Genomic DNA, 23,345 nt, shown 5'->3' on the forward strand with positions numbered 1-23,345 from the left:
TTATCTACGCACAAATTTATACCCCTTGCTAATATTTGGCTTAGTTCAGTTCAGTTCAGTTCGCCTCATGCTGCCGCGCTGTCAAATAGTTGCGATCATCTCAAGAGCCAATAAATTTGCCCTGATGGCCAGACGGATGCTAACTAAGTCTTGGGCATGTTCTACCCCTCCTCCCTAGGCAAATTTCACACAAACACACAGCAATGGGTGGGGATAGAACACATCTACGGCGGCTGCCGACGTTGTCGACTGTGAAAAAAGACAACAATTTCTTATTTGTTTAATTAATAAATATTGTGTGTGTGTGTGAGTGTGTGCACTCCACCCATAAACCATCAGCATATCCAGCGAATTCATTTATTCACTCATTTGACCATTTGTCGATCTGGCTGGTTGTGTGTCAATCAAGCATGCCAAACTAACCAACATTGTCGTCTCTAGTCAAATAGGCATCAATTACGGTCCGAAGAAAAGATCACACATTTTCGTATTTTGCTGATTTATTTGGGATTTCTATTTGGGGTAACACAGGTTTACAATTTTGGTTGTTACGAAGTTAAGATTGGATTTGTTGTAAAAGTTTTAATTGAACTTCAAGGTGTGACCTTCGTAAATGGTAAATATTTTAGTCTCGATTCGGTCCAAACTTAGTACACCGCATTATTATTATGAAACTTAGAAGGAGTTCGTATATGGACAATACGGGTCTACTCCATCTGGTACCTACCACATAAAGACCCAAAATATTTACAAAAAATAATTGACGTCATACAACATATTTGTTTAAACTTTGCAAATCTTAATAATTGTGTCAGTGCTAGGTTAGGTGGGAAAAAGACCACTCCCACTGGTAGCCCCCCTACAAAGAGTTAACGTTTTGAATAATCATAATTCTTATAAAAATATATATATGAGGGGGAGGTACTAGAAGAAATTGTCCTATCTCTACCATCTTTATAGCAGATGTGGTGTTGATGGAAATATTGCGATTTACCAAGTATGAATAGAATCGGATGTTAATTTTGCGTTTTATGAGTTTCATAGATATTCAAAATGTTGACTCTTCATGGTTGAGGTGCCAGAAGGATTGGACCAATATATCCCATCTTCACAGCAGATCTTGAGTTAGTAAAAATAATGGAATGTGAGGAATATGAAGATAATCTGATGCTTATTCCGGATTTTATAATAGTTTTGGTTATTCAAAACTTTGACCCTTGGTGGGGGAGGTACCAGAAGAAATGGTCCGATTTTTACCATCTTCATAACGGATCTGGTATTGATAAAAATATTGAGATGTGCCAAAACTGACTGGAATCGGATGTTAATTTCTCGTTTTATGAGCTTCGTAGATATTCAAAATTGTGACTCTTTGTGGGGGTCCAAAAGGAGTGGATCGACATGTTCCATTTTCACACCAGACTTTGGGATGAAAAAAAATATTGTGATGTGCGTAACATGTGCCTCACATTTTATATAGTTTTAATTATTATAAATTTTAAGACTTTATGGCGGAGGTACTTGATTTTATGTACTGATATTATTCATTTTCGCACCTAAGTTGAAGCACAATCGGAGTATCCTCTCCGTTTCTGTGCAGTAAACTCTTTTTTTCAAAATTTCGATCAGACGGACGGACGTACTGAGGGTATAATTACAGTGTGAGTTAAAAAATCTGCAACAAAGTCAAACGCCATAATTTTCAAAATTTTATTGAATGAAACCAAAAAATTTCGGAAATAGAATCAAATTTCAGAATAAGTTTATATTTGTTCGAACTGGTTACCTTTGGTACGAATTATGGCCTTCAAACTGCCAATAAAACCGTCACACGCTGCCCAAATGTTGTTCAGCTGTATTTTGGCCCATTCGCGGCGAAGCGCTAGCGTGAGGTGATCGACACTTTGGTATTTTTTAGTGCCAACCTTGCTCTCCAAAATACTCCAGACACAATAGTCCAACGGATTGATATCTGGAGATGTTGATGGCTATTGTGCGCTGGAAATGAAGCGAGAAAACCTCATTTTGTAACCATTCTTGGGTGGCGCGTGCTGATTGCGATGGTGCTGAGTCCTGCTGGAATGTCCAAGGTCTGCGGCTTAGAAATGACAGCAGTCTGAAGTTGGTTGAAGTTTTTTGATCTCACCCTGTAGTGTGGATATATAATTAATCGCTTCCGGTATTTCCCTCACAAAAGGTAAACATAGTATGCGAAACTAGTCAGCGATTTGGCACATCTTAATATTATTATCAAACTTAGATCGAGTTCGGCGATGGGCAATATCGGTCCACTCCTTTTGGCACTTCCCCCACAAAAGGTCGAAATTTTTTCGAAAGGTTTACTCCTACTTTGCAAATCCTAATATTTGCATCATTGCTAGGTCAGCTGCGAAAAAGGACAATATCGGTACACTCTCTCAAGTAACTTCCCCACAAAGGATCAAAATTTTGAATAATTATAGAGCCCGATTGTCGTCAAATTATACACATCACAATATTTTTATTAATTAAAGGTTTTGTGAGAAGATGAAATATATCGGCCCACTCCTTCTGGTAACTCCACTACAAAGGGTCAAAAATTTATCCATATATCCATGAAGCTCATAAAACGCGAAACTAATATCCGACTCCATTCAGACTTAATAAATGTTAATATTTCTATCAACACAAGATATGTTATATAAATGGTAGCGAACGGACCATTTCTTCTGGTACCTCCCCCACAAAGGGTCAAAAATTTAAATAACCAAAACGATCATAAAATCCGTAATAAGTAACCGGTTCTCTTCATATTTCACACATCCCATTAACATAAGATCTGCTGTGAAGATGGGATACAGGGTCGGATGAAAAAACTACAACTAACTTCAGACTGCTGTCATTTTAAAGCCACTCGTCCGACAGCTGTTAAAATTATTCCAATGACAGCTGGATACTGGTAGCGTAGCCCGACGTCAAGGTAGTGGGCGGAAGAAACCAGCAACATCAGCAGAAATGGTTCGAAATTGATCGAAACCCTCGTCGCAGTGGCCGAAAATGGCTCGTGAGCTGAACATATCGCAATATTCCCTTCGGCAAATATTGAAAAAAGAGCTCGGCGTAAAGCCATTGAAATTCCAAAAAGTGCATGTCCTTACACCGCAACATTAAGAAAATAGACTCAAAGAGCTAAAGAGTTGCTTCGCTTGGCCGAACGTGGTGAACCGCCGAATTTGGTTTTCTCCGCTTCGATGAGAAAACATTCGTTGTCCTGCAGTTGGTAAACAAACAAAATGATCGTGTTTACTTGTCAAAGAGGTCAGCTGAAAATGTGCACCCTCTTTTGGCCACCAGAAGTCAAGCGCCGGTCATGGTGATGGTGTTGGCCGACATAACAGCCGATGGTCTCTCTCCGCTCGTATTAATCGACCGTGGCATCAGAATAAATGCCGAATATTATCGCGAAAATATTCTGGAGGGTGTATTAAAGCCTTGGACACGCAAACATTTTGACCGCAGACCTTGGACATTCCAACAGGACTCAGCACCATCGCACTCAGTATGCAACACCCAAAAATGGTTACAAAACAAGGTTCCTCGCTTCATTTTCAGCACAAAATAGCCACCAAAATCTCCGTATACCAATCCGTTGGACTATTGTGTCTGGAGTATTTTGGAAAGCAAGGTTGGCACTAAAAAATACCAAAATGTCGATCACCTCATGCAAGCGCTTCGCCGGGAATGGGCCAAAATACTGCAGAGAAACATTCGGGCAACGTGTGACGGTTTCATTGGCCGTTTGAAGGCCTTAATTCGTGCCAAAGGTGACCAATTCCAACAAATCTAAACTTATTCTAAAATTTGATACCATTTCCGACATTTTTGCTTTCATTCAGTTAAGCTTAAAAAAATGTTAAAATTATGGCGTTTGACTTTGTTGCAGTTTTCTTTTTATCTCACCCTGCATGTGGCCAAAGCCGGGCGGTACTTTGCACAGCGTGGACACATTTTCTAAGTTATTTGTCAATATTTCGACTATTGTGTCTGGAGTATTTGAAAAGCAAGGTTGGCACTAAAAAATACCAAAGTATCGATCACCTCATGCAAGCGCTTCGCCGGGAATGGACCAAAATACCGCAGAGCAACATTCGGGCAGCGTATGACGGTTTCATTGGCCGTTTGAAGGCCATAATTCGTGCCAAAAGTGACCAATTCGAACAAATCTAAACTTATCAGAAGATATGAACCCATATTGTTCATATTGTTGTTATTCATAAAAAAATTACTTTGTCCAAATTGGATACTCTTTTCCGACGTTCGTGCCCAGAATGCATTTTTGGCGTACAATTGATACATTTGAATGGAGTATAAACAAGTAAAAAACATTAAGTTCGGCCGGGCCAAACTTTTAATACCCTCCACCTTAGGGGAAAAGAAACATTAGAAGAAATGTGGCAAAAACCATTAAATTACCGAATATCGGGAGGTACCGTTATATGGGGGCTATACTAAAACGTGGACCTATAATTACAATGTTTCGCTAGACGAAATAGGACCAAGTATGACCCACAAATACCAATTTTTAGACAAATCCGTGAAACAATGTGGCAAAAAAAACTAAAATACCGAATATCGGGAGGTACCTTTATATGGGGGCTATACCACAACGTGGACCTATACATGCAATGTTTTGCCACACGCTCAGGGACCCGTTATGACCTACAAATACCAATTTCCAGACAAATCCGTGAAAAAATGTGGCATAAATCATCAAAATACCGAATATCGGGAGGTACCGTTATATGGGGACTATACCAGAACGTGGACCGATATATCTCATTTTCAATACCAACCATCCTAGACACAATGCAAATAACTCTGCTAAATTTTGACGCTCTACGTCAAATAATGTGGGCTGTATCGTGATTTCAACAGACAGACAGACGGACAGACAGACAGACGGACATCGTTAAATCGACTTAGAATTTTATGCTGATTATGAATATATATACTTTATGGGGTCTAAGACGAATATTTAAGGATGTTACAAACGGAATGACAAAGTTAATATACCCTCCTTTCCAAGGTGGAGGGTATAAAAACACTATCCAATAGAAAACAAAGGGCTGTCCGATTTGTTTGAAACTATGTACATCGTTAGTTTGTGTTAAAATTAGGTTACGAAGCAAAAATAAGTAATATTGGTCACTGAAGGTTACAATTTTGGGAAAATCATAAAACTTGTAACACTAAAAATGAGCTACCGATTTTTTTTTAAAACTTCGAACTATAGAAAAGTTAAATTTAAATTATATTTCAAATCAAATTTATGGCGATTGTGTAATTTAAACTTAACAGAGTAGAATTTCTGGACCAGGAACGAACAGACGTATAGACGACTCCTAATGTTCTTTCAATTGGATCATCAATTGTTAACATCTGGTGTATGGCATGAAAAGAGCCGTTGAACTATAAAAATTGCATTTCAAAAAAAAAAAAATGTACTCACCAGTACTCTCTTGCCATCAAAAATTATAATATTTGAGATATCTATAAACTGTCTATTTGTAATACAACTAATGCCCCCTTGCATTAAGCAAACCCCCCAAGACCCCACCGCATCGGACATGTATGAGATCAACGAAGCTAAATATGTTAAGTGCTAATTGATAAGATTTGTTTGCAAATCTATGGGTAAATATAAAAATGATGCTGTGGTGTTGTGTGACCAACCGACATACATACATACATACTCTTGCGAGATGTTGGGGTTGGGTGGATGGCGGATACATGAACACACACACCATAAATAAATATACTTTGGTACATTTAGTCTAAGGTCGAATTTGGCGTATATTCCATGCCATTCCGTTCATTCATTTATTCATTCATTGGTTGAATAATAGACCTCTGAGGGTGTGGAATCACGTACATATTTATTATTTACATATTTACATGTGCAGCACAGACTCAGCCATAGTGTCTGGGTACACATTGTTATTGAAAGATCACAGCTAAGGCGTAATGTCAAGACGATGTTTAACATTAAGAACAAGCATCCTATAAATAATAGGGTTTGTGTTGAAAATCTTATTATCAGATAATGATGTAATGTCGAGTGTAAAACAAGCTAAGTGAGCAACTGGGCAATGGATTTGGAATTTATTTTTGAGATAATTTTTTTTTTGAGAAAAAAAAAAATTATGAACAGAATATTAAATAATAATATTTGAAAGCCTTTGGAATTTTGCCAAATAAATTCAAAGGACTTAAGCCACAAACGTGGTCTAACATTTATCTAAACAGAGTTTGTGTCTTAAGTCTTTTAATTTTCCCCCAGCGTGGCGTCTTCCCACCGTCCCCCAATTTTAGTTTTTGGCAAATCTCCAATGAGGTGAGAACCCAAACATATCGACATACTTATCTTATTGATTTTAGGCTTTTAAGTGGAACTTCTCCAACGAAAACACATTCGTGTTTTGTTTGCTTTTAATATTCCAACAGCAGATTTCACTTGGGAGCGTTAAAAAAAGCGCTATTTACTTAGCACTAAATCACAAAAGCACGTGGTGATAATTATGGGAAGAACAATTTTTGAAGGTTTTTTTTACCGGGTTTGTCCAATGGAAAAACATGAGAATTAGAATGAGTAAGAAAATGCGGATTCTTGTGGATATTCGAAGATCTACACATATAAGTTGTGGCATACAGTAGAGTTAAAGCTTAAGTCACGAATTTTTTGACATAGAAAAATGTTATTATGGTTAAGATATTTAGAAATATCTGACATTTTCGACCATAGTATGGAGGGTATATTAAGTTTGTCATTCTGTTTGTAACACCTCGAAATATACATTTTAGACACCACAAAGTATATATATTCTTGATCAGCATAAAATTCTACGTCGATTTGGTGATGTCCGTCCATCTGTCCGCTTGTGGAAATCACTTTAGTTTCCGTACGAAATAAAGTAGATTGATAAAATTTTACTCAAAAGGGTATTATGTCTGCTGGACTTTTGGTATTGAAAATGGGTCATGTAGGTCCACGACCTCGTATAGCCCTCATATAACGGTACCTCCCGATATTCGGTATTTTGATGATTTTAGCGACATTATTTACAGGAATTGTTTAAAATTTTGTATTTGAAGTTCGTAACAAATACTACAGTATAAAACAGAAAATGGGTTATATAGGTCCACGTCTTCGTATAGTCTCCATATAACAGTACCCCCGATATTCGGTATTTTGATGATTTTAGCGACTTTATTTACCGGAATTGTTTCAAATTTGGTATTTGAAGTTCTTAATGAATACTACAGCCTATGACAGAAAATTGTCTGGGCGGGTCCATGTCTTCATATAGCACCCATGTAACGGTATCCCCGATATTCGATATTTTGATGATTTGAGCGACATTATTAACCGGACTTGTTTCACATTTTGTATTTGAAGTTCGTAACAGATACTACAGCATAAAACAGAAAATTGTCTGTGCAGGTCCACGTTTTATAGCCCCCATGGTACCTCTCCATATTCAGTATTTTGATGATTTTAGCTACATTATAAACAGTTTTTTTTTAAAGTTTCGCATTTGAATATTGTAATAGCTTATGACAAAAGTTACCTACGCAGGTCCATGTCGTCGTATAGACCCTAATATACAGCTACATTCGTTATTTTTAGGATTTTAACAGAATTTTTAACGGATTTAAGTTTTTTGAAAATTGTCAAATTTGTACCAAATGGTGGAGGGTATTCAAAGTTCGGCCCGGCCGAGCTTACAGCTTTTTTACTTGTTATTAGCGATTTAAAAAACATATTTCCATAAATATGTATGTTAGTGCATTATTCGATATTTACTGACAGGGTATTATAAGTGTTTGAATAAAGTAAGGCCTCCAACAGGGAAAGTACAGGGTGAGATAAACTGCAACAAAGCCAAACACCATAATTTTTATGAAAGCAAAAAAATTTCGGAAATAGCATCAAATGTTAGAATAAGTTTAGATTAGTTCGAATTTGTCACCTTTGGCACGAATTATGGCTCTCAAACGGCCAATGAAACCGTCACACGCTGCCCGAATGTTGTTTTGCTATATTTTGGTCCATTCCCGGCAAAGCGCTTGCTTGAGGTGATCGACACTTTGGTATTATTTAGTGCCAACCTTGCTTTTTAAAATACTCCGGACACTATAGTCCAACTGATTTGTATCCGGAGATTTTGGTGGCCATTGTGCGTTGGAAATGAAGCGAGGAACCTCATTTTGTAACCATTCTTGGGTGGCGCGTGCTGAGTGCCATGGTGCTGAGTACTGTTGGAATGTCCAAGGACTGCGGCCAAAATGTTTGTGTGCCCAAGGCTTTAATACACCTTCCAGAATATTTTCTTTAGTCCACTTCCTTGACGTTGGGCTACGCAACCAGTATCACGGTAACGATCGATGGTAAGAAACACAAAAGATTTAAATGCTGAAGTGCTCTAATGATAGCCACTTGTGGTTTTCTAGCCAAATATAAAAAAAATCACACAATCAAGAATAACCTTTTTTCTGGAAAATTCTCACCAAAATGCCTTTGTGTGACAGGTGTCCTCCCCAACAAAAAGTCGAAAATTTCAAAAAAAAAAAAAAAAATAAATAATAATAATAAATAATTTTTTTGTACACCACAGAAAGAGAAAGGATAATCCGATTTGCAAATCCTAATATTTACATTAGTGCTAGGTCAGGTGCTAAAATGAACAATATCGGTCCGTACCACCCCACAAAAGGGTCAAAATTTTGAATAATTAAAACTCTTATAATTTTGATGTAAGAGTCAGGTTGGCTGCAAATTACACACATCACTATATTTTTATTAACCCAATTTTTGATGTGAGGATAGAATATATCAGTCCACTCCCTGTGGCCCCTTCACAACAGACCGAAATTTTCAACAAAAAAAGAAAAACAATATATTTTCTGCACATAAAAAGAAGCAATAATCCGATTTTGTTCCAACTTCGCAAATCCTAATATTGGCGTTAGTTCTAGGTTAGTTGCAAAAATGGGTAATATCGGTCTACTCCATCAAGTGCCACAAAGGGTATACATTTTATTTACAACCCTTATAAAATGTGATGTAAGAGTCAGGATGTCTTCAAATTTTACACACCCCAATATTTTTATAAACTCAAAATCTGGGTTTAAGATGGAATAAGGTCGTAATTTGAAAAATCCATTCAGCTCATAAAACGCGGAATTAACATACGATTCCATTTATACTTGGCACATATGAATATTTCTAATAGCATAGATCGGGACATTCCTTCTGGTACCTCCCCCACAAGGGGCAAAGTTTTAAATAAGCAAATGTTTATAAAAAACCGAAATAAGCATCAGGTTCCCTTTATGTTCCACACATCCCATTATTTCCACTAACAAAAGAGCTGTTGTGAAGATGGGATATATTGGTCCATTCCTTTCGGTACCTCCCCACAAAGGCGAAAAATTTTGAATATCCATGAAGCTCATAAAAAGCGAAATTAACATCCGATTCCATTCAAGACTTGGTACATTTCAATCTTCAGAAGATCTGTTATAAAGATGGTAGGATCGCACCACTTCTTTTACTACCTGCCCCATATAGGGTTCAAGATTTTGGAAAACAAAACGCTCAAAGAAAGCAATATAAGCATCCAACTTTCTTCAAATTCTGAACTTACAAACATTTTTGCTAATACAAGATCTGTTGTAAAGCTAATCCCTTCTGTTACCTCACCAACAAAGGTCACAATTTCCAATATTTATATCTGCATAACTTGCGAAACAAGTCGGCGATTCTTTACAATTTGATATACCTAAATACGAATTGGCCAACTGCTTTGAAAACTTAAAGGGTCAACAATTTGAATAATCATAAGTTAAGGCAGGGGGTATAAATCTGTCGGCAAAACCGACTGATATTATTTAACTCGTTATACCCTACACCACAAGTTGGTCAGGGTATTATGTCTTTGTGCATTTGTTTGTAACAGGCAGAAGGAAACGAGATAGACCCATAGTTGCTTTTGATGATCTGCATAGAATCACATTCTGAGTCGATTTATGCATGTCCGTCCGTCCGTCTGTCCATGTATTTTTGTAAACAAAGTACAGGTCGCATTTATTGCCCGATCCAGATGAAATTTTGCAGAGATCATTTGTTTGGCCCAAGGACGAACCCTATTGAAATTGGAAATAATCGGTAAAAATTTAGATATAGCTTCCATATATATCTTCGTCCGATTTGCCTTTTATTGTGCACCAAACGTGTAATATCAGCCCGAATTTTATGGAATTTTGCATATACAACCAAATTAGGCCTGAAAATAAGTATGCCAAATTTGATCGGAATCGGTTCAGATTTGAATATGGCTCCCATATATATTGTTTATCCGATTTGTTATTTTCCACCGTTCAGATTTGAATATGGCTCCCATATATATTGTTTATCCGATTTGTTATTTTCCACCGCCGCCGTAATATGCACTCTGTAACAACAATATTTGGGGAAATATATCAAATACAGCTCAGAAATACATTTGCTAATTTTTATCGAGATCGGTTCAGATTTGGATATAGCTCCCATATATAACTTCGTCCAATTTACTTTTATTGTGCACCAAACGTCTAATATTTGTCCAAATGTGTTGGAAATTGGCCTTTGCGACCGAATTGAGTTGAGAAGCTAGTATGTCAAATTTGGTGAAGATATAGCTATAGCTTCCATATATATTATTCATCCGATTTGTTATATTTGTTACCCACAGCCGTAATATGCACTCCGTAACAACGATATTCAGGGAAATATATCAAATACAGCTCAGAAATATATTTTGCCAAATTTTATCGAAATCGGTTCAGATTTGGATATAGTTCCCATATATATCTTTATCCGATTTCAAATTAATTTTGCACCAAATGGGCAATACAAGTCCGAATTTAAAAAATACAAATGCTACGGCATATTTAGTCCTTTGAACTTTAAATTATAATTATAATCATAGCGTGTATGATTGAATTCTCCCATAAAAACTTTTAATTGTTATGTGGAGCTCTACTAAATTAGCAAAGTGGTATAGGGTATCATAAAGTCGCCCCCCGCCCGTCTTTAAGACTTTCATTACTGGTTTTTAAATTGATTTTCTTTATTTTGATCACATGTAGGGCGAAGTGGACAATGTAGTCTATTAACATTTACTTCCCCATAATAACCCACTCTAAAAACTCCGCTAAATAAATTACCGAGTTATATAAAGTTTAAAAATTCTCCAAATTTTTCAAAACTTCACATTTTTCAACTTCTTAATGAACCTCAAAACTATTGGGCAATTTTGCGTGATTCAATGTTAATACGGATTTCAGATAAGATCAAAATTATTTAACGCCTTACAAATTTTTAAAGTTATTACAGAGCAGTGCTATAGGATGGGACGGACGAACGGCAACAAACGATTTTGGGCAGTCATGCATTGATGGAACAATTACTCAAAGTCATTGAACGCCACCACCAAGAACGGTCGACCGTCCATTGTTGCCACTTAATGGGGCATCGATACAGACCAATTAAGTGCAACTTCAAATGAATTTGTCCTCAAATGTCGCTGAAGCATGCAACATTGTGTTGGCCGACATCCGTTTACAGTGCGAAGAATCCGAAAGAATGTTACTATAAAAGCCCATGACGAACCACAAAAGCTATATTAATAATATTTTTGCATTAAAAGAAACTGCAGCTCAATCAATATGTTTAGGTTACATGCGATTATTTTCATTTTTGTGGTGCTTACCCAGAGTTTGAAAGCCATGCCAATGGTAGGGGATGCTGGCGAAGATATGGAGTCAAGAGATCGCATTAAAAGAGGCTATAGCAAATATGCCGAGAATGGTGAGATGCTAGGTTTAACATTTTTAAGAATTTTATTTATTTATTTAGTATATTTCCAATTTTTAGATTATGGTCCCTCCATACAGGTGAGTTCCGGCATATTACACTATGCCATGCCGGTGGAGCATTCCTCCATAGATGTAAGCAATTCCTATGACCACGGCGGCTGGCAACCCTCTAGTCCCTCATCAAGTTTTGCATTGTGGTTGCAACCATCTCCCAGCTATGAATCGTCATCGGATATTCCAACACATTCTATATCATCGTCTTCTTCCATACATGGTGGCAGTGGTGCTAGTGTTGGGGGTATCGGAGATCATCTGGCGAATAGTGTCTTATCCAGTGATTCCCATTTGCCATCTCATGCCGACTTGTCGTCTCATTCGGGTGGTGGTTTACACACACAAATAATCGCAAGCAGTGGTGCTGGCATCAACAGCCATCTGGGCGATGGTGGTATTGACATTGGCCATCATGGGGCCGATGTAGCGTCCGCTCACATAAGCGATAATGTTGATTTTAACAACATTGCCGACGACATACATGGCAAACATTACGGCAAATCTTATGGCAAATAATTACTCTTCATAATTTGTTTGTCTTCACTTGAGAAATGCATATTTTTAGAAATGATAAATATAGTATGGGGAAAAATGTTGTTACTTAATAAATATAAAACAAAACAAAAATGGATGTGTATTTAAAAACCCAGTAAAGAAAGTCCTAAAGTCGGGCGGGGCCGATTTTATGATACCCGACACCACTTTGCTAATTTAGTTGAGCTCCACTTAATAATTAAAAGTTTTTATGGGAGAATTCAATCCTGCACGCTTTGATTATAATTATAATTTAAAATTCAAAGGACTAAATATGCCAAAGCATTTGTATCTTTTAAATTCGGACTTGTATTGCCCATTCGGTGGACAATTAATTTGAAATCGGGTAAACATATATATGGGAGCTATATCCAAATCGGAACCGATCTCGATAAAATTTGGCAAAGATATTTCTGAGCTGTAGTTGATATATTTCCCTGAATATCGTTGTTACGGAGTGCATATTACGGCTGTGGGTAACAAATATGACAAATCGGATGAACAGTATATTTGGGAGCTATAGCTATATCTGAACCGATCTTCACCAAATTTGACATACTAGCTTCTAGACTCAATTCGGTCGTAAGTGCCAAATTTCATCTAATTTGGCAAACATTAGACGTTTGGTGCACAAACAAAGGTAAATCGGACGAAGTTATGTATGGGAGCTATATTCAAATCTGAACCGATCTCGATAAAATTTAGCAAATGTATTTCTGAGCTGTATTTGATATATTTCCCCAAATATGGTTGTTACAGAGTGCATATTACGACTGCGGAGGACAAAAATAACAAATCGAATGAACAATATATATGGGAGCTATAGCTATATCTGAACCGATTTCGATCAAATTTGGCATACTTATTTTCAGGTCCAATCTGATCGTATGTGTAAAATTCCATACTATTCGGACTGATATTACACGTTTGGTGCATAAAAAAGGCAAATTGGACGAAGATATATATGGGAGCTATATCTAATTTTTTACCGATTATCTCCAATTTCAATAGGGTTCGTCCTTGGGCCAAACAAATGATCTGTGCAAAATACATGCACAGACGGATAGACGGACGGACATGCATAAATCGACTCAGAATGTGATTCTATGCAGATCATCAAAAGAAACTATGGGTCTATCTCGTTTCCTTTTGCCTGTTACAAACAAATGCACAAAGACGTAATACCCTGACCAACTTGTGGTGTTATTTCGTGTTATTCGTGATGGAATTTAAACGTGATAGAGTGATTTCTTTATATTTGGCTGGAAAACCACAAGTGGCTCCGGCATTTAAATGTGAATAAATATTTTGTGTCTCGAACCATTGCTCGTTACCGTGATACTGGTAGCGTACCCCAACGTCAAGGAAGTGGACGGAAGAAAACAGCAACATCAGCAGAAATGGTTCGAAAAGTAAAGAAGCGACTTGATCGAAACTCGCGTCGCAGTGACCGAAAAATGGCTCGTGAGCTGAATATATCGAAATATCCCACTCGGCAAATTTTAAAAAATAAGCTTACCCCGAGCCATTGAAATTCCAAAAAGTGGAAGAACTTACACCGCAACAGCAAGAAAATAGACTCAAAAGAGCAAAAGAGCAACTCTTTAGCTTTGCTTGGCCGAAAGTGGTTTTTCTTCGATGAGAAAACATTCGTTGTCCAGCAGTTTGTAAGCAAACAAAATGATCGTGTTTACTTGCCAAAGAGGTCAGCTGAAAATGTGCACCTTCGGTTGGCCACCAGAACTCAAGCGCCGGTCATTGTGATGGTGTGGTCGCTCTTCGCTCATATTAATCGATCGTGACATTAGAATGAATGGCGAATATTATCGCGAAAATATTCTGGAGGGTGTATTTGAACCTTTGGCACGCAAACATTTGGGCCGCAGACCTTGGACATTCCAACAGGACTCAGCACGCGCCACCCAAGAATGGTTACCAAATGAGGTTCCTAGCTTCATTTCCAGCGCACACTGACCACCAAAATCTCCGGATACCAATCCGTTGGACTATTGTGTCTGGAGTATTTTGGAAAGCAAGGTTGGCACTAAAAAATATCAAAGTGTCGATCAGCGTTTCGTAGGGAAAGGGCCAAAATACTGCTGAGCAACATTCGGGCAGCGTGTGACGGTTTCATTGGCCATTTGAAGGCCATAATTCGTGCCTAAGGTGACCAATTCGAAAAAAATCTAAACTCATTCTAAAATTTGATGCTATTTTCGACTTTTTTTGCTTTCATTCAATAAATTTAAAAAATATGTGAAAAAGTATGGCGTTTGACTTTTTGCAGTTTTTTTATCTTACCCTGTATAAACTTTGTTAGGTCTAAAATTATGTACCCTACATACTATGTATGGTGGAGGGTATAAAGGAAGTTGTATGATAGTCGCATATAAGGAATGTTATAAGGTACCCAACGCCACTTTCCAAATAAAAATTTGCTTGCCCTAGAGCTTGAAAATAGCTGATTTTCTGATCAGCTGATGACATTGGATAATTCTTTGTGAGCAAATTTTCCGGAGAAGTTTTTTCCAAACTCTTAGCGTCTCAACTATCCCAAGTGCTCTCTTCACTTGCTCTCACTTACTCGACTTTTGAGTTATCGAGCAACATTTTGTAATAATTTGTACAAATTATTGGATTATTGTAAACACCTCATTTTTTATACAGCCATGTAGGGTATCATGTATTTCGAACCAACTAATTAACAGAAGTTTTACTCTCATATTTTCCCATTTCTCTGCCCCATTCAATACAATGTTGTCAATGGCAATTAATTGTACAAATAACTGGCCTGTATGTGTGTGTGAATGCGGAAAACACAGTAACACTATGCATCTACTGGAAATCTGAATACGAAACTATAAACGGGTTTTCTTAGAATTCCATTTGGGTTTACAAACAATAATAATTGGGAAATTTCGGTTAAAGTTTTAAGAAAAATTGCAAATATTTTCATTGGCTTACTTAACATGATTTACACATTTCTTGAAATTTGAGTTTACAAATGTTGTGATATTTGTTCAGTTGTGTACAAATATTTGGGTGAGCAAATATTGTTTTATTGTAAAAATATTGGATTTTTGCAATGAGATGTAACACATAAAATTACCTACAGTAATGCCTCGATAACTAATGTTCTGTTGATCTGTATTCATGAATTTTTGTTATGTATATTTGAGGAATTGTAATACAAATTATACATCTGTCTAATATCCCATTCTTTGCATGCGGGAAAAGGGATTTATATTAAGTGAATTTATGTGTGATTTTTACATCTCATTTCAAGTTATAAATTGATGTTCCTTGTTATGGAATGTGTTATTCGGATTAGAGTGACTTAGATATAAAATCTGAACCGAAAATTAACACACTTCATTATACCCTACAACACTATGTGTTGGGGGTATTATAAGTTTGATTGGGCCAACAATTTTGTAACACCTCGAAATATTGGTTTCCCACATAGGAAAGTATATATGGATCTTCCTATCTCGCCGAGATGAGTCGATCTAGCATTGTATGTCCGTCCGTCCGTCTGTCCATGTTAATTTGTAATCAAGCTACAGGTCGCAATTATGAACCGATCCTCACGAAATTGAAAATGGAGGTGGGGTTTTGATCAGAATAGAATACTATTTGGAGACGATTGCACGATATTTAGGGGTTGAAATGGACCAAAAACAGAAAAAATTCCTGATTTTGCAGTTGCTCTATAGGTCACAATTATGAACCAATCGACGAAAGCGAAAATGTATATGGAGTTAGAGTTTAAGAGTGGGTAGGTTTCTACCAATATGGGCGGCCATCGGACAATAATTTGCGGGTAAAATAGACCCTTACTTTTATGTAAGAAAATAGGAAAATTTCCACTAAACCGCGAATATTTTCAACCCAAGCCATATCACAGATACATTAAAAGACCACTTCTGACCATTACAGTGATGCTAATAATCAAGAAATCGGATATATAGCAAAATAGGTACAACATATATGTAAAAGAATTGATCTTATTTATTCTGCTTATAAATTAAGAACCGCTGGGCCGATTTTCACAATTCCCAATAATTCGGAATGGTCTTTTGCCAGCAAAGCGGAAAATCTAAGAAAATCACGGAAAAATATACCACAACTTTTGCCAAATTCTCCGGCCCAAAAAACTAAGGGTAACCTCTGGGCAGGGCTCTTTGACATTATTTAAATTAGTAAAGAAAGTCCTAAAGTCGGGCGGGGCCGATTTTATGCTACCCTATACCACTTTGCTAATTAAGTAGACCTGCGCATAACAATTAAAAGTTTTTATGGGAGAATTCAATCATACACCCTATGATTATAATTATAATTTAAAATTTGAAGGACTAAATACGCCGAAGCATTTGTATTTTTTAAATTCGCACTTCTATTGCCCATTTGGTGCAAAATTAATTCTAAATCAGATAAAAATATATATGGGAGCTAAATCCAAATCTGAACCGATCTCGATAAAATTTGGCAAAGATATTTCTGAGCTGCATTTGATATATTTCCCTGAATATCGTTGTTACGGAGTGCATATTACGGCTGTGGGTAACAAATACAACAAATCGGATGAACAATATATATGGGAGCTATAGCTATATCTGAACCGATCTTCACCAAATTTTGCATACTACCTTCTAGACTCAATTCGGTCATATGTGCCAAATTCCAAATTTGGTGCACAATAAAAGGTAAATCGGACGAAGTTATATATTGGAGCTATATCCAAATCTGAACCGATCTCGATAAAATTTGGCAGAGGTATTTTATACAAAAATACATGGACGGGCATGTTTCTATGAATATCCTCAAAAGGGTCTATCTCGCTTCCTTCTCCATGTTACAAACAAATGCTCAAAGACATTATGCCCTGTACCACAGTGTGGTGTCGGGTATAAAAATAAGTTTTTCAATGGCATCGGAACACTCAAGGATTTCTTTGTGAGTACTTTACCGCCTGTAAGTAAACATAGGTCCACGGCATCGTAAATCTGCCATATAACAGTATCTCCCGATATTTGGTATTTTGATGATTGTAGCCAAAATTTCCAAAAGAATTGCCTGAAAAATCCATGCAAGGAGTCCCTTCTCAGTACCTTACCCCTCCTGGAAGAGAATTGTATTTATAGTTCCATCATATCGTATATCCTCCATATAACGGTACCTCCCGATATATGGTATTTTAATGATTTTATCCACATTTTTCAATGGAATTGCCTCAAAATCTACAAAAGGAGTTCCTTCTGAGTACTTAACGTCCTGGAAGAGAATTGTCTATATAGGTCAACGATATCGTATATACCCCATGTATAACAGTACCTCTCAATATTCGGTGTTTTGATGATTTTAGCGAAATTTTTGACCAGAACTATTTTTAAAATTTCGTATTTAAAATTTCAAGCTCGTATTGAGTACTACAACCTATGACGAAAATTGTCTATGTAGGTTCGGGTCTTCGTATAGCTCACATATAACGGTACTTCCCTTTATTTGGTATTTTGATGATATTCACCGGAATTGTTTCAAATTTGACGGTATTTGCGACATTATTCAACGGAATTGTTTCAAATAACGTTTTTGAAGTTCGAAATCTGAATCAGTACTATGGCCTATGATAAAAAAGTACATATACAGGTCCACGTCTTCGTATAGCCTCCATATATCGGTTTTCATTTAAGTGTTTTATTTTTGAAATTTTTCAAGATCCTTCAGAACGGTGGAGGCTATTAAAAGTTCGCCCCGGCCGAACTTAGCTGCATTTTTTACTTTTTTTGCCATGTTTCACAGATTTCCAGCAATATAAAAAACAAGTAAAAAAGCTGTACGTTTGGCCGGGCCGAACTTTGAATACCCTCCACCATTTGGTACAAATTTAACAATTTTCAAAAAAATAAATAAAATCCGTTAAAGATTCTGTTAAATCTTAAAAATACCGAATGTAGCCGTATATTATGGTCTATACGACGACGTGGGCCTGCATAGTCAACTTTTGTCATAAGCTGCACAGACAATTTTCTGCCATAGAGTATAGTATTCATTAGGAACTTAAAATACCAAATTTGAAACATGAAAATACCGAATATCGGGGGGTACCTTATATGGGGGCTATACGAAGGCGTGGACCTGCACAGACAATTTTCTGTCGTAGGCTGTAGTATTCATTACGAACTTCAAATATCAAATTTGAAATAGTTCCGGTAAATAATGTAGGTAAAATCATCAAAATACCGAATATCGGGGGGTATCGTTATATGTGGACCTGCACAGACAATTTTCTGCCATAGAGTATAGTATTCATTAGGAACTTAAAATACCAAATTTGAAATAGTTCCGGCAAATAATGTCGCTAAAATCATGAAAATACCGAATATCGGGGGGTGCCGTTATATGGGGGCTATACGAAGCTATTACAATATTCAAATGCGAAATTTGAAAAAAATTTGTTTATAATGTAGCTAAAATCATCAAAATATCGAATATAGGGAGGTACCATGGTGTTTATAAAACGCGATTCTGCACAGACAATTTTCTGTCATAGGCTGTAAAATCCATTATGAACTTCAAATGCGAAATTTGAAACAATTCCGGTAAATAATGTCGCTAAAATCATCAAAATACCGAATATCGGGAGGTACCGTTATATGGGGGCTATACGAAGACGTGGACCTGCACAGACAATTTTCTGTCATAGCCTATAGTATTCATTACGAACTTCAAATACTAAATTTGAAATAGTTCCGGTAAATAATGTAGCTAAAATCATCAAAATACCGAATATCGTTATATGTGGACCTGCACAGACAATTTTCTGCCATAGAGTATAGTATTCATTAGGAACTTAAAATACCAAATTTGAAACATGAAAATACCGAATATCGGGGGGTACCTTATATGGGGGCTATACGAAGGCGTGGACCTGCACAGACAATTTTCTGTCGTAGGCTGTAGTATTCATTACGAACTTCAAATATCAAATATCAATATCAGACAATTTTCAGTCATAGGCTGTAGCATCCATTACGAACTTCAAATACAAAATTTGAAACAATTCCGATAAATAATGTCGCTAAAATCATCAAAATACCGAATATGGGAGGTACCGTTATATGGGGTCTATACGAAGACGTAGACCTGAATTGCCAATTTTCTGCTTAAGCCGTAGTATCCATTACGAACTTTAAATATTAATTTTGAAACAATTCCGGTAAAAAAAATGTCGATAGAATTATCAAAATGCCTCATATCGGGAGGTAACGTTATATGGGGGCTATGCGAAGACGTGAATCTACATGCCCCATTTTCAATACCAAAAGTCCTGCAGACATAGTACACATTTGAGTAAAATTTTATCAATCTACTTCATTTAGTTCGGAAGCCAGAGTGATTTCCACAGACGGACGGATATTGATAAATCGCCATAGAATTTTATGCTGATCAAGAATATATATACTTTGTGGGGTCTAAAATGTATATTTCGAGGTGTTACAAACGGAATGACAAACTTAATATACCCTCCATACTATGGTGGAGGGTATAAAAATGCTGACTATGGCAATTTAGCGGAAACGGATTCTGACTTCAATGGTTGACAAGAGAACACATCATCTTATTCCTTTTCAAATGTTTAAAGCATTTGCTCTTTTCCGTAATTGCAAGAATATGAAACTCTTTATTACGATAAACGAACTCAATATTTTCCACCTCACTTCTATTATAATTATCCGCTGAATAATCCTCAATAATTAAACCGTTTTCCAAACATGGATAATTTATTCAGCAATGCATAAAAATTCCCAAACGGAAAGCGTGGGAAATTAGGCCATTGGCCAATGGCGATTAATTGGCCACAGGCATGCAATAGAAATAAAAAAAACAAACACACACAAATACACAACATTTATCAGTTAACTAAAAATTAATTTATTTCACAATAATTATTATTTAATAATACAAAAACTAAAAAAATATATATAAAAAATACTGAAATTTAAAAAAAAATATTTAAAAAACAACAACAACATTACAACAACAATGGTAGCTGATAATTAGCCTATGAGCAAAATAAAAACACCGTCAGAGCAGATAATGGAAATGATGTGTGGAAGAAGCCAAACCAGACATGAACAAAAGCATTTTTTCTTACACCAAATGTGAGCAATCTTCCTGGAACGTGTCCGCCATTTGGGGGTAATGAAGAAGGCGAGTACGCTCACATGGAATACAGTGGAGCTGGGTTATGGTGAATATTGGAATTTTGGGAAAAAGTCAATTTTGGCATTTCCAGGTAATAAGTTTTCACTTTAATGTATTACTGGATGCCTTTCAAACATGTCCCACTGTACTTGCCACAAAAAAATGCTGAAAAAATGTTTTCATGTTTGGTAAAATAGCTATTGTGAAAAACACTTTCTTTGGTCTATTTAACAGCAGTTAGCGCACATAATGGGCAGTATAAACGAATTGTTATGAATTGAATTGAAATGAAAACTGCAATGAATGAAATTGTTTTGCCACCAAACTCGATTTGTGCATCATCATGTAACACCTTGCCACAAATTGTGGCAAAACAAAACACCATTACACTGGAGGAAAAAAGTTAGTACATTATCACAGGGGAAAGGCTTGTGGCTCCCACTTAGCTCCACTCGCATTTGAGTAATTTTCCAACACACACACACACTCGCTTACACTTATTCCTATACATTCAATTAAACACATTACTCCTCCTTCTCTTAAGGTTTATTATCCTTGGGGAATTCATAGGTGGTGCTATAGCTCAGAGCCCCCTTGCCATGGTTGATACCAGGCACTGGTTTTGTATCGAAATCATGCAACTCGCTGTGGAACTGATGTTCATACTCGAAATGTTGTGGCTGATGGAATTCATGCTCATAGGATGGAGCACCGTACTCAATATGTTCGCTGCGTTCAGCGTATTCATCTCCCTGATGATGATGCTGACTTTCACCAAAGTCCGAGGGGAAATGCGACTTATCCAAATGATCGCCCAAGGAACCCAACGATTCGTATTGGGCCGAGGCGCTCTTGGCCAAATCATCGCTGAAATCATGTGACTGCACTCCTTTGCCGTCATAGTGGCCAATAACACCAGCCTGACTGGTGCCCACTAGAAGCGTCATGGCCAATAATAAAATATTGTACAGAGACATCCTTGGAAATACTGTATAGTCCTTTTTATTGTTATTGCGTATCCTTGAATGCCGAACGTTGTGTGTTGAATTTGCACCGTTGTGTTGTAGCGTTGTAAGTGAACTAATTTCGGCATAGACCAATATCTTCAATTTATATATGAAACAAGTGCTGCTGGTGGTGGGCCAGCATTGGAAAGCATAATCGAAAGCATAACAAACCGCAATGAGAAAAGAAAACTACAACAACCAGGTAATGATGGTTTAAACTGCAGGCAATGCAGTAGCTTCATCTTTGTGTGTGTGTGTGTTGGAGGAGGGAGGTATTGTGCTTTGGGCCGCCGGCAGTGGCAAAGTGCCGTTTCACAGAAAGATCATTAGTCACAAGTTTTTACAAAAGTGTGTTTTTTTTTTAATTTTTTACTAAAAGTTCGAATTTGTTGACTTTTCACTGATTTGTTTTTTTACTAACATAACCTATGTGACATTTTAATGAGGAACTATATATGAGCACTAGAGGAGCTTAAGAGGATGACATTTTTGAAGCCCCTAGCATTATTTGCAAAGACTTAAAATAAAGGAGTTCTTCTATATATAGGGTGCCTTTGTATAGAAGACTTCCAGGAGGTATAGAAAACCAAAAAAAAGGTCGTCTATGTACAGAAGTGCTGCAAGAGTCCTGCTGTGTGTATATGACTAAGAAAAACGTATCGAAGGCTTCATAAAGAAGTGCTTCAAGAAGGTCTTATAGCCATAGAAGGCCCTTTTAAGGTCTTACAAGCACAGAACTTTTGAAAGGGTTTCTCTGTATATATGAGTAGACCTAAGAAACGCTCGCTCGATTTGAGAGACAAGGAGAAATTCGGTTAAATTCGGCCGGGCTAAACTTATAATACCCTCCAACATTTGTAAGAAACTTGTAAAATATAAAATAACTCCGGTGAAAAGAGAATAACGAATATCTGGAGGTACAGTTAGAGTTATGAGAACTATTACAAATAAAAAAGCAGTAACATCGGCCGAGCCCAACTTTGAATACCCTCCACCATTTGGAACGAATTAGAAAATTTTCAAAAAATAAAATCCATTAAAAATTCTGTTAAAATCTTTAAAATATCTAATATCGGAAGGTGCCGATATATGGGGGATATACGATATTGTGGACCTATGTAGACAATTACCTTTCAGGGGTTAAAGTGCTCTCAAAAAACTCCTTGTGTGGATTTTCAGACAATACCATAGGGAAATATGGCTAAAATCATCGAAATACCGAATATCGGGAGTACCGTTTTATGGGGGATATACGATATCGTTAACCTATATATGTCAGGGGTAAACTGCTCACAAAGAACCTTTTGTGTACAATTTCAGACAATTCCGTTGAAAAATGTAACTAAAGTCATCAAAATACCGAATATCGGCAGTACCGTTGTATAGGGGGCTAACGATATCGTAGACCTATATAGGCAATTCTCTTCCAAGGGAAGGTGAGTACTTTCACAATGAACTCCTCGTGTGGAATTTCAGTCAATTCCATTGAAAAATGTGGCTGAAATCATCAATATACCGAATATCGGGAGGTTCTGTTATATGGGGGATATACGATATCGTGGACCTATATAGATAATTCTCTTCCGCGGTATAAAGTAACCACTAGGTACTCCTTGTGTGGATTTTTAGACAATTCCGTTGAAA

At 36.8% G+C, this 23,345-nt stretch overlaps 1 protein-coding gene across 1 annotated transcript; it reads right to left on the minus strand.

The window, feature by feature from the left end:
• Nucleotides 1-21,208: 21,208 nt before the first annotated feature.
• Nucleotides 21,209-21,756, minus strand: LOC101899858 (uncharacterized). The gene has a single exon (XM_005181718.3). The coding sequence runs from the start codon at nucleotides 21,669-21,671 to the stop codon at nucleotides 21,234-21,236; it is 438 nt and encodes a 145-aa protein (XP_005181775.1). The 5' UTR covers nucleotides 21,672-21,756; the 3' UTR covers nucleotides 21,209-21,233.
• Between the last annotated feature and the right edge of the window lie 1,589 nt (nucleotides 21,757-23,345).

Source organism: Musca domestica, unplaced genomic scaffold, assembly GCF_030504385.1.
Source record: "Musca domestica strain aabys unplaced genomic scaffold, Musca_domestica.polishedcontigs.V.1.1 60, whole genome shotgun sequence".
Classification (NCBI taxonomy): Eukaryota; Metazoa; Arthropoda; class Insecta; order Diptera; family Muscidae; genus Musca; species Musca domestica.

What these genes read in the sequence shown, in the direction of transcription:
- LOC101899858 (XM_005181718.3), bottom strand. Translation starts at nt 21,671, where the DNA reads ATGTCTCTGTACAATATTTTATTATTGGCCATGACGCTTCTAGTGGGC.